General features: G+C 39.3%; 1 protein-coding gene and 1 long non-coding RNA gene across 7 annotated transcripts in view; one reads left to right on the top strand and one right to left on the bottom strand.

The window, feature by feature from the left end:
- Window positions 1-12204, bottom strand: part of LOC119559595 (G protein-coupled receptor kinase 1) — a 468201-nt gene that overhangs the window by 16681 nt on the left and 439316 nt on the right. For 4 of the 5 annotated variants that reach the window (XM_037872609.1, XM_037872608.1, XM_037872610.1 and 1 more), the window contains one exon: window positions 8804-9010. The exons of the other annotated variant lie outside the window; for it this stretch is intronic. In XM_037872609.1, the coding sequence (XP_037728537.1) occupies window positions 8804-9010 (207 nt within the window). The remainder of the gene's footprint in view (window positions 1-8803; window positions 9011-12204) is intronic. 5 annotated transcript variants of the gene reach the window in all.
- Window positions 6058-7165, top strand: LOC119559596. Of its 2 annotated transcripts, XR_005220860.1 has the most exons (5): window positions 6088-6137; window positions 6362-6530; window positions 6642-6840; window positions 6923-6954; window positions 7031-7165. It is a non-coding gene; the product is annotated as an uncharacterized LOC119559596 (long non-coding RNA). The 2 variants fall into 2 exon arrangements; XR_005220859.1 differs by having other exon boundaries at window positions 6058-6530.

The following is a 12204-nucleotide window of genomic DNA, read 5'->3' as shown; positions in this document are numbered from 1 at the left end:
CCTTATCCTTATTATTACCAAATCGTCGGGGCTTACTGTAATTGGTTAACCTCTATCCTCATTTAATTTGTCAATTCTATAACTCGTGGATATAGCGTATTCTGGAATTTGTTAAGTTTCTGTCAGTAGTCTGTTCTGTATTATAGTAAATTTATTAAAAATGTGTGCTCTTTCTGAAAATAGTAACTGAGTGTATGGCGATGTTTTAGGTGATTACTGTTTAAAATAATATGTCTTCATAATTACATTCCAGCCTTTCAGCCTTTATGATTCCGAGGATAATTCTGTAAATTTCGGTTAGAGATGAGTGCAATATTTCAACGGGTGAATTACTCGATGATTGCTGTCGTATTGTTTGCAAAAGTCAACAAATATCTTCCCTTTAAAATTCTGCGCCTTGGTCGAATACTAATGCGAATTAATAAAAAATAATGCCTCAATATTTGACCACGTTCATACAATTTCTTGCTGGAATTGCATAAGCACTGGTAAATTTATAGAATTTGTCGATCAGTGTTAAAATAGTGTGACGATCAGTGTTAAAATAGTGTGACGAACCCGCCTAGAAGGCGCTTACGCCACAATCATTATTACTTTCATTATAATAGCTTTAAGAGAAATACCGTGAATTACAATAAATATTAAGTCAAATTAAGAATAAATAAGTTATAGCTAAGTTCAGAACCCGGGGTGGCAACGCAAACGATAGTTCGCCAAGACATGTTAAATACTAAAAAAGCAAAGGAGCTAAAGTACCAGTAGTAGGAAAATACTAGAAATCACGAATGCAGGAAAAGGGCGAAAAAGGGAAGGCGGTCAAGCAGCGATCGTGGCATGGTCTTCTCTCGGGATCGCGGAACGGGTAGGACGTGTGATTTGGATACGGCTTAGCGAGGCTTTGAAGACCACGTGTGCTCCTCGAGCTTTTCCGCCGGTGGAGAATCGCAGCACAGGCCAGCCTTGACGCCTGACGCCACCACTCTCGGCCTTCTGATCGCGCGTGTTCCGACAATCGAAGGCGACCAAGTTCTACGCGGTGGTTACGCGGGTGATTTTAAGGAATATATGTATATATATATAAACAAGTCAGCTGACGCTAGTACGACCAGATTCTCATGTGCTCATAACGGTGTAGCGGACCCGAGTGAGGATAAATTGAATAAATGGTAAAGAATATATAATCGCACCTCTCGATCGTGCGTTTTCTTTTCGTAGTCAGGTACTAAATCTAACTTAACCTTATCTCATTCACACAGCTGCTTTGGGTCTGAATCCTGCCTCTTCCGTAGTTTTGGGATTTGCGCGTGGACACCCTTTCCGCCTTATCCGTAATCCCAGTTTTCCTGCCTCTTCCGTAGTTTTGGGATTTGCGCGTGGACACCCTTTCCGCCTTATCCGCAATCCTAGTTTTCCTGCCTCTTCCGTGGTTTGGGATTTGCGCGTGGACACCCTTCCCGCCTTATCCGAAATCTTAGTTTTCCCGCCACCACCGTAGTTTTGGGATTTGCGCATGGACACCCTTCCCGCCTTATCCGTGATCTCAGTTTTCCCGCCTCCTCCGTAGTCTTGGGATTTGCGCGTGGACACCCTTCCCGCCTCATCCGAAATCCTCGTTTTCCCGCCACCTCCGTAGTTTTGGGATTTGCGCGTGGACACCCTTCCCACCTTATCCGAAATCCTAGCTCTTTCGCCTCCTTCGTCGTTTTGGGGCTCGTACGCGGCCCCGCCCTCGTGCTACCTGACGCCCGCAAAGTATCCTCCCGGCTTGGCCTCGCTCGAAGGTCCAGCCCGGTGGATTTTTCGCCTCTGACGCGAAGTACAAGACTCCAGCCAGCCCGTCAGGTCGCAGCACAGGAATTGGACTCTGCATAACCAACGTCGGCTGCGTTTTTCTCGACGCAAAAAAGGACCTCTGGTGAAGACTCCCCTCAAAGTTACCCGTTCCCCTGTGGAGTGGAACCCTCTAGTCCGGTGTTTCGGTGATTTACAAATTTTCTTGTAAATGACTCTTGGATCCGACTGAGATCTGTACCCCGGCCGAGAAAGCATCCTTACATTAATCTGGTCATTTTTAGTACAAATATCCATGTGGACTATTTGTAATGGTCGTTCCGGAATTTCGGTTTTATAATATTTAGGCTTAGGAGGTCTTCTGCCATACTTGAGCGTTTGGCAAGTATTAATTATTTGCGTGATCTTTTGCTTTAGTAATGGAAAGTAAATGGTTATTTTTAGGTGGTTCAATGTTTCTTCTATTCCACGATGATAACACTTCTAATGGTAATTGATAATTAGATAATTAAAATTGCTATTGGGTTTGCTGGAGAGATAGGGGGAGACAAAATAGATAAGGTTAGCCGCGCACTCTACTCTCTCTTAGCGCCGGCAGTGCTTTTTGCTTTGCCGTGCAGTATGGCCTGCAACTATTTACACACACACATGCATGAATCGATTTGTTTTTGTCTGGCTCTGACTTCAATGCTTTTCTTCTTAGGAGGTTTGTGGGCGTTAGAGTGGGCGTCCAAAACTTTTTTCAACTCAGTTAAATTGGATTTTCTAGCACTAAAACTGTGGACTTCACAGTCTTGCGCGGCTTGTGGGCGTTAGAGTGGGCGTTAGAGTGGGCGTGGCACATCAGCGTAACAAACTTGCGCTGCACATGAAGCTAAGGAATCTAAATCCTAAACACCAACCCTTTGTCTTTGATAGTTTCCGAGATATCCACGTTCATACTTACTATTTTTTGAAGTTTGTGGGCGGTAAAGTGGGCGTGGCAAATTTTTGGGTCAATCGATAGGTATTGATGAGAACAATACATTTCAGTTAAAATTTGTATTCTAGCATCAAAACTGTAGGAGCCACGGTTTTGGGCGGCTTGTGGGCGTTAGAGTGGGCGTGGCATTCTGCTGAAACAAACTTGCGCTGCGCACGAATCTCAGGTATCTGCATGCCTAGTCCCAGTAGTATAGCTCTTACTACTTTTTATACCCGTTAAAGGGGTATACTAGATTCGTCGGAAAGTATGTAACAGGCAGAAAAAGCGTTTCCGACCCCATAAAGTATATATATTCTTGATCAGAATCACTAGCCGAGTCGATTTAGCCATGTCCGTCTGTCCGTCCGTCCGTCCGTCCGTCCGTCCGTCCGTCCGTCTGTCTGTCTGTCTGTCCTTCTGTCCGGATGAACGCTGAGATCTCGGAAACTATGAGAGCTAGGCTATTGAGATTTGGCGTGCAGATTCCTGAGCTTCTTACGCATCGCAAGTTTGTTTCAGCAGAGTGCCACGCCCACTCTAACGCCCACAAACCGCCCAAAACTGTGGCTCCTACAGTTTTGATGCTAGAATAAAAATTTTAACTGAAATGTATTGTTCTTATCAATACCTATCGATTAACCCACGCCCACTTTAACGCCCACAAACCGCCCACAAACTTCGAAAAATCGTAAGTATGAACGCGGATATTTCGGAAACTATAAAAGAAAAAGAATTGGGATCTCCGATTTAGATTCCGTAGCCTTGTACGCAGCGAAAGTTTGTTACGCGAATATGTCACGCCCACTCTAACGCCCATAAACCGCCCAAGACTGTGACGCCCACAATTTTGATGCTACACTGATAAAAAAAATGGAATAGTAAACTTAAATATGCGCCTATTGAATGCAAAATTTCATATTTTATATTTAAATTTAATACAAAAAACATTATATTAAATACGAAACATATTAAATTGCCTAGTTTAATATAAAAATATTTAAATCAAAGAAGAGCATATTTAATTTAAATTTGGGTATATTTATTTTAAAAAATATTATATTTATCCTTAATATTTTCAGAATTAAAAAAATCCGTATTTAAATTAAAAATGTTTCATATTAATTTTAAGTATTTAAATTATTTTATTTTAGAGTTTTTAATATTTAAATAAAAATGTTTGTAATAATAATATTGAAAGCGTCAATTTGAAAGGGTTCTTCAATGTTTATATCAAATAAAAACACCTCAAGAAGATATCTTTTATATTTACGTACATATTAATTAATTAAAATGTATTTCATTTGTATTATCACATTTAAATATGTTTCATATTTAAATATTAGTTTCTGCCATGTCCGTTTTTAAGTACGATAATATTTAATATAAATGTTTAAATTTTAAGCTGACTTCTTTTACAAAAAGATTTATTTCATAAACTGTATACTCATGTATATACATTTGTTCAGACCGAACATTACATATTTTTAAAAACAAATTGATATACATCAAAGTAAATTGACATACATATGTAAATGGACACACAACAAACGAAGGCGCTAAGATAATTTTTGGCGGTTTTTTTGTTCTATTCTACACACATTCTTTCGCGCTTGCTTTGATCAATGACTCTTCTTCTTGATAACTAAACGACGCGTGTCATTGAAAAGTTGCAGCCGAAGAAGTTGGACGTGTCGTTCACTTTATAAAAGTTGGCATACAAATATAAAATTAAAATTTATCGCGCTATCAAAAAATCATGTGAAGTTTCTTTAAATAAATAAGTGTGTATGTTGGCAGCAACACTCAAAGCCAAAAAATACATTTTTTGATGCATGTGTTTTCTTTGGACTGTATTCGGCCATAAATATGTATGTACATATGTATATATGTATGTACCCAGTCGTAAATGACAGCATTCCAGCATGCGTTCTTTCATTATGAAATGGCATCAAAAAGGTGTTCCGGAAGTGATGAGTCTGTCCATTCTTTTTACACGGGTGCGGGACAAAAAAGAACGCACCCGTTGCATGCTTCTGGAAGCATATATCTGGAATGCACCTGGAAGTAACAAACTAAACACATTCTGGGTGTACTCTTTTTTAATGCACCTGGAAGCAACATACTAAACACCTTCTGGGTGTATTCTTTTTTAATGCACCTGGAAGCAACATACTAAACTCCTTCTGGGTGTACTCTTTTTTAATGCACCTGTAACATGTACCCAGGAATGCACCTAGAAGCATTCAAAAATCAAATATCTGGAAGTTTTCCCCAGGAATACATAAGACTGGATTTCAATTTCATATTTATTTTTTATTTCAATATTCAAGAACTCAACTAATTTTTGATCGGAGTCACTCTCCTTCTGTACGGGGCTTTGCTCCTTCCTTCTTGTTGATGTACTTTTATCATTTACGCAGTTCAGTCCTTGGTGTGCCCATTCATTTCATGCGATTCTGAAAGATATAAAGGAAATTTAATATTATATATTTTGAAACATGTGTATATATATAACAATTATACAATATATTTATTTTGTCACATTAACACTGTTGTATGTACGATTTACATTCAAATAATTATTATTTTATTAATTTAATTTGTTTTTAGTTTGAATGTTCAATGTACATGTACTCTGTTATGTTCATATTGAACTGTGTTGTGCTCATATTGAACTAAATTATCTACACTTTGCTTACCTGTGAAAATATTGATGTAAAATTGGTGGCAGAAAGCAACAAACTTTTTCAAAACACGAGGCACGAACTTCACTTTTCAGAACTAAAAATGCAACTGACGAGAAATGCAAGAGACAAGAAAAACCGCGTGCTTCCTTGCATATTCCCTTTTGTCTTTATTATTTGTTTGTCAAGAGAACAGTACCGAAAAAAGACGATTGTAAAAAAATGGGCATCGGCAACCTTCGGGTTTGAGTTTGGTTTTTTTACATTCCCTCTAAAATACACCTGGATGCACTATATTGAAATACACCCAGATGGCACCCAAAAGACTGCCCCCAGCACGCACATTTGCCTTGGAAAATTTGCATACGTGCTGTTTTGCGTAGAAAAGATACGACCCAGAACTATTTTTTACGGAATACGTTCCCGAAACGGGTGTTTGGGCATGCTTCTGGATGCATTATTCTGAAACACATCTAGAAGGCACCGCAATAGAATGCACCCAGCACACACATTTGCCTTGGAAAATTTGCATGCGTGCTGTTTTGCGTAAAAAAGATACGACCCAGAACTATGTTTTTTTAAAACACGTTCCGCAACTTACGACTGGGTACAACTGATTCCGCTTCTTCAACACGGCACGACGCTTGCCATTTCATAATTGCAGCCAAAGAAGTAGGACGTGTCGGAGCTTTGTTAAAGTGAAAATAGCCTAAAAATAAATATGTGCATATGTATAAAGGTTAAATTAAAATTATCAAAAATATTTTACCCGTACTACGTTTTCGTAGAATACAACAAATAAGCGCGCGCCGTTACACGCATACATATACATACATACATATGCACGTAATGGACAAACAGAAATCGAACTAAAGTGAAGTTTGTATTAATTATTAAGTGGATTAATATTTTCGGTTCTCAGAAACGTACATATGTACAGCTACACACACATACATATACCATAGCGTGCGTTTACCGTTGCTTGGTCGCCAACAAAGTTGAGCGTGCCCTAGCGTACACACACATGTACATTTGCTGCAACACATCTACACACACATAGCGTGCGTTTACCGTTCGTGGCAAAGTCATAGGTAAGTAAAAAAAACGTAGAAATAAATACATTTTTAAAAGTAAGAATACGGCAAAGTAGGTTTTATAATAACTTTTTTCTATTTCATTCCTCGCAAATACACAAATTCCAGAACGAAGCGTATAAAACTGTATTACATCTTGGAGGTTCCTGTTGAGATCCAAACAAAAAGTGGAAACTGCTAGATTTTGACGAAACTTGGCTGACATAACGGAATTAATGAGGGAGATTTCAGACTGGAATCTCGTTATTGAAAAATTAAATAAAACGACGGAGCTGAGTTTTTGAAAGTATGCCGGGCGCCGGAATTGGTAATTTATAATTTTAGTCAGACTACATTCAGATTTTGACTTTTTTTTTATTTTTTTGTGCTCTTTTGTTGTTTTTTTTCAGATTTAAATCTTTTACCAAAGCAGAGACTATTGGTAATTTAATATTTTGTTTAATCTCTTTAAAATGAAATCTATAATTTTCTTTTTTATCTTACTATTTATTTCACAGATAACTTACAAAACTAATTATTGTTTAGCTATTAAGATTGGTAATACTCTACTATTGTATCTATTGGTAATATACAGATCTCTGTAAAATAATTATAAGTGTAACTGTATTATTTGTACCCTCCAGCAAGCCGTTATGAAAAATATATGTTTAAATAAAATCGAAAAAAAACAAAAATAAAATTTGTGTACTAATTTTTTTTAGTGTACCAAAAATATTCCAATACCTATCATATTTAATATTACTATTGGCATATTTTGAATAAATATGTCTAGTATTGAGTCTTAATATGACTTATATTGAATTTAAACATTTCGGTTATTCATTTAACTATTAAAATGTTCAAATTTAATATGGTTTCAGTTTATATTAAACACGTGTACTATTTAATACAAATTTTTAAAATTTAAAATCAAATAGTCATTGTATTAAATATAAATATGCATTGTATTTAATTTAAATATGGCTTATGTTAAATATTTAAATATTTAAAATATTAAAATCTATTCCGAAAATATTGATATTTAATATGGAAAAAAAGGTTAATATGCGCACATTTAAATTTAATAAAAACCGCAATGGATGAAAATCAAAGCGAAAAATATTTGGGTTGAATATGAAATATTTGGATTTACTACGTTTTTTTTATCAGTGTAGATACAATATTTTAACTGAAATGTATTGGTCTTGTCAATACCTATCGATTGATCCAAAATTTGCCACGCCCACTCTAACGCACATAACGCTTTAATCTGTCTACCGCCGGTAGGTGGCGCATTTCAATATCGCTTGAAAAATTTGACCTTTTGATTTTTGAAATTAGGTGAAAAGCTATAAATTGACATATTTTTTTAAAGTTTTGAATTTTTTAGGTTCTTAAGGATGGACAAACATAAGCTAACCGTAGACAAACGATTCCATGAACATTTTTTGAAAAATTCGACTTTGTGATTTGATATAATCATTGTTATATTTGATATGATTTGTTATATCTGATATCAGGCGAAAAACCGAAAAGTGAAATAATTTCTTTTACTCTACGAGTAACGAATATAATAAAAACTAATAAATTATAAATAGTCCTCCAGACTTCCGATCTTTTATTTTCGGAGAAGTCATAGTATTATAATTGTAGATCACGTGTTTCTATCGGACTTCGTTGTCGATTTTCAATACTGTGGGATTGGTCTGGCATCGCAGAGCAGCTGGTGGTAAAGAAGACATGGAAAACAAAACGACGTGGCAAGCCTGCCAAACTGAAAGACGAAAAAAGCAGAAAGAATTCGCGAGACGAACGGAGAAGACGTGAAAAACGACGCATTTGGTAAAAAGGGAAGACGAACACAAAAAGACGCACCACCCACAAATACATACAGAACAGCACACAATATTGATCAATAATAAGTAAAAAATGTATATATCTTACTTAATAAATATTTAAAAATAATTGCGAATTAGCTGGACGGAGTTTTAGTAGCTTTAGTTCAGTACAAATAATGTAGGTTTCTTCCTATTCTTAACTTATCTGATTCACGTTATTTTTTTTAACCAATTTCAATATAAATATGCGTCGAGACGACATCACGTGCAGAACTATTGACGCGAGCGTAATCTTTACTTATTACAAACTTTCAGCAAACCGAAGAAGTCATAAAGTCAAAAAAAAAACATTTTCTGGGTAATCATAAGATGTTAACATTGTCAAAATGAACTTTTAAAAACCAACCCGTCGGACATTACCTGTTTAATGGGCAAACACAAATGCACACCTACCTATTTGGATATAGCTTGGCATATTTCGTTTGCCATAAAGACGCAAAAGATCCTCCGAGCTTCTTTATATACCCATGTAAAATGCAATCAGATTCTTTTTCATCGGCATCGAAGTGTTGCTTATGCTTTGATTTTCTTTTTTGTTCAATTCTGTCAGTTTCAGAGTTGACTGTTTCAAATACTGTTTCAGAAACTTCCTGTTGCCACCTAAAAAGAGAATAAATATAGTCATACCGATAACACTATGTAACATTAAAAATTTACCTAGATGGCTGCTAGAATATCTTATTCGCATTAAATCGCAATATTGAACTGTTTTCACCATACAGTTCTCCTACGCAAGGATTCTGAGAAAAAATAATGTTTTTTGCTTTTTCTGAATCACAATTACAGCCGAACGGATTATTAGCTTGATAGATCGTCAAAGCATTTGAAAAGTGCCATACTTTATCTTTCCAACCCCATACTCAAAATAATTTTAATTTTTTTTTTTTAAGAGAGTTATAAACGAAAGAAGATGTGGTTATATACATACAGCTGCAGTCGAAATAACACTCTTTTACAAAATAATATTTTGAAACTGCCCCAAGAAGGATAATGGTAGTTCCCGGTAGAATTGGACCCCTAGATCACGAAAAAGAAGTAAGAAATATTTTAAATGGCTTTTATGTTTCAAAGTTGGTTGTTGTACCTTATCTTATCCTGATTGACCTTTCTTGATTTTAATCTTTCTTTTGGACGATTTGATTTTGCAGAAACCAACCTTTAAAAATAAAGGGCAGTGGCACAACTACTTTTTTGACCGCAGCTGTATGTATATGACTTTGTTTTATTTCGTTTATAGCTCCGTTTAAAAATATCCCTAATTATTGTGAGTATGGTGTTCGAATAATAAAGAGTGATACTTTTCAAAAGTTTTGACGAACTAACAAAACTTGCAAAAATAGAATCCTTGAGTAGGGCAATTTTTTTATGAGCAAATTTCAATATGGGGATTCAGCGAATAGGATTTTCTGTGGCTGCTAGAAATAAGTAAGTAAATATTGGTAAAATTTTGTAACACAGTGTAATGAGAGTTGCCAAACACATATTGTATATTTACTTGTAGAGTAAAAGGCATTCGTCAGAAGGTATGTATCAGGTAGAATAAGTATATATGTTTACGCCAAAAGGGCGTTTAATTTCTGGAGGCAATGTCGAGCGGCTGTTTTCTCCAGGTGTCTACATCTCGCGCGCTAGTTATGGTAACTTATAATTACTGCTCCTGATGGTGATAAGATTTTAAACAAACACTTGATGTCTTCTGTTCGGTTGTTCCAAATGGAATAATCTTTATTGTGGCTTGAGATTCAAGCCAAACCTCCGCCAAAGAATTTTATGTGTTTACAATTATGTATGTTTTTTTTTTTTTATATTCATTTATTACCAACTACGTATATACAGGGTAAATATAAGTATAAGTACTGGCAACAGGGGGCTGTGGTTGCACGGTATCACCGCAAGGTATTGCTTCGCGCAATGGAAGCCGCCTAGGCTGTAGCTCCTCTCCTCTCGTTATCGGTGCGACGCAGCGTTCGCAGTACACTCGCTACGTAGGCTGCCGTCGCTTCCCAATTCACCTCGTTTAGCAGCATGAGGGGCACAAAAGTTTTTAGCCTAACTCTTGCCCCGGTGGTCTCCATCAGTGTTTGGCGGTCGTAGCCAAAGCGGCGATATTCAAACAGGACATGCTGAGCGTCCTCAACAATCCCTCTGCCGCACTCTGGGCAGCCGTCCTCCGTGTCGTGTCCGAAGCGCTTAAGGAAGCTTCGGAAGCAACCATGTCCACTCAGCGCCTGCGTGAGGTAAAAATCAACCTGGCCGTGCTTCCTGTTCACCCGAGCCTCTATGCTGGGGATGAGCTGGTGCGTCCAGCGTCCCTTGCTGGAGTTGTCCCAGGCTGCCTGCCAGTTGTCGACGCTCTGCATCCTGGCACTCCTCTTTACCTCGGTCTTGGCACTGTGGTTCGTCTGATCGCCTGCTAGGGCCGCTCGAATCTCCTTGGCCTCCCGCACCAGTTCACATAGGGGAACTTGGCCTGCGATGACAAGCGCTGCGTCGTCTGAGATTGTCCTAAAGGCACTCGATATTCTGACGGCACGCAGGCGGTACGTCGAGTTAACCCCTCGCATGTAACTGCTTACAGCCGCGGCCTCGGCCCACACCGGAGCAGCGTACAGCAACTGCGACTTGACAACGGTCGCGAGAAGCTTACGTCTGTCCTGCTTCTGTCCCCTGGTGTTCAGCAGGATCCTGCAGAGCGATCCTGTGGTCTCGCTTGCCTTTTTATTGACGTACTCGAGATGTTCGCGGTAGGAGAGGCGGGTGTCCAGCATGACTCCTAGGTACCTTATGGCACGCTGGGATACTATCGAAGTCCCTCCGATCTGGATATGCGCTGACTCCACTGCTTTCCTGCTTGATATCAGCACTGCTTCCGTCTTGTGTGATGCCAGCTCTAGGCCCGCCACTGAGAGCCACTCCTCCACTGCTCGAATTGCGCGGTTTGCAGCTGCTTCCACGGCAGCAACTTCCTTGGCCACCACGATCAACGCGACATCATCAGCGAAGCCAACTATATTGGTGCTGCTCGGCAGTGGGAGCTTCAGAACGCCGTCATACATCGTGTTCCAAAGCAGAGGGCCCAGTACCGAACCCTGAGGAACACCGGCAGTCACCTCGTAAGTCCTGGGGCCCACTGGGGAGCACTGCACTGTTCGGGATCAGATCCGGCCCAGGTGCCTTCCTGTTCAAGATTCTTGCCACAGATAATATTTCCGTCTCCGTGACCGGACATATCGGGCTCCCAGTTTGTCGCGTCCATCGGGGGATGCAGTGGAGGCGGCCTTCTGGGAACAGCACCTGGATAATACCTTCCAATACCGCTAGGTCAGTAGGCGACCTAATGCTGGCATTCACACGCTTGACCACTGTCTTGTAGGCTCTTCCCCATGGGTCATTTTCCAGCTCGTCGCAGAGCTTGAGGTAGCTTTCCCTCTTGCTGTCCCGAATCGCCAGTTTGAGCGCCTTCTTTGAACTCCTAAATCTCGAGTTGCAGGCTGGGAGGTTTGCGGTACCTCTCGCCCTTTGGACTAACCTCCTGGCTCTAAAGCAGGTCCTGCGCAAGCTAGCGATTTCCTCACTCCACCAGTACACTGGCGCGTGGTGCTTCTGAAAGGTCTTCCGCTGCTGCATGCTTAGATCACAGGCTTTCTCAAGTCTAGCCGCCAACTTATTCGCTGCTTCGTCTGCCGAGTCCAACTCAGAGACAGCCAATCCTTCCAGTACACTGGCAAAGGTCTGTGGCCTAAAGGTGTCTTGGCGGTAGGCTTTTCTTGACCCTGTCGTCGGCTGACTTTGGC

The sequence above is a fragment of the Drosophila subpulchrella genome, unplaced genomic scaffold (genome assembly GCF_014743375.2).
Source record: "Drosophila subpulchrella strain 33 F10 #4 breed RU33 unplaced genomic scaffold, RU_Dsub_v1.1 Primary Assembly Seq25, whole genome shotgun sequence".
Taxonomy (NCBI): Eukaryota; Metazoa; Arthropoda; class Insecta; order Diptera; family Drosophilidae; genus Drosophila; species Drosophila subpulchrella.
Note: the sequence above shows the minus strand (reverse complement) of the source record. Positions and strands in the feature narration are given on the sequence as shown.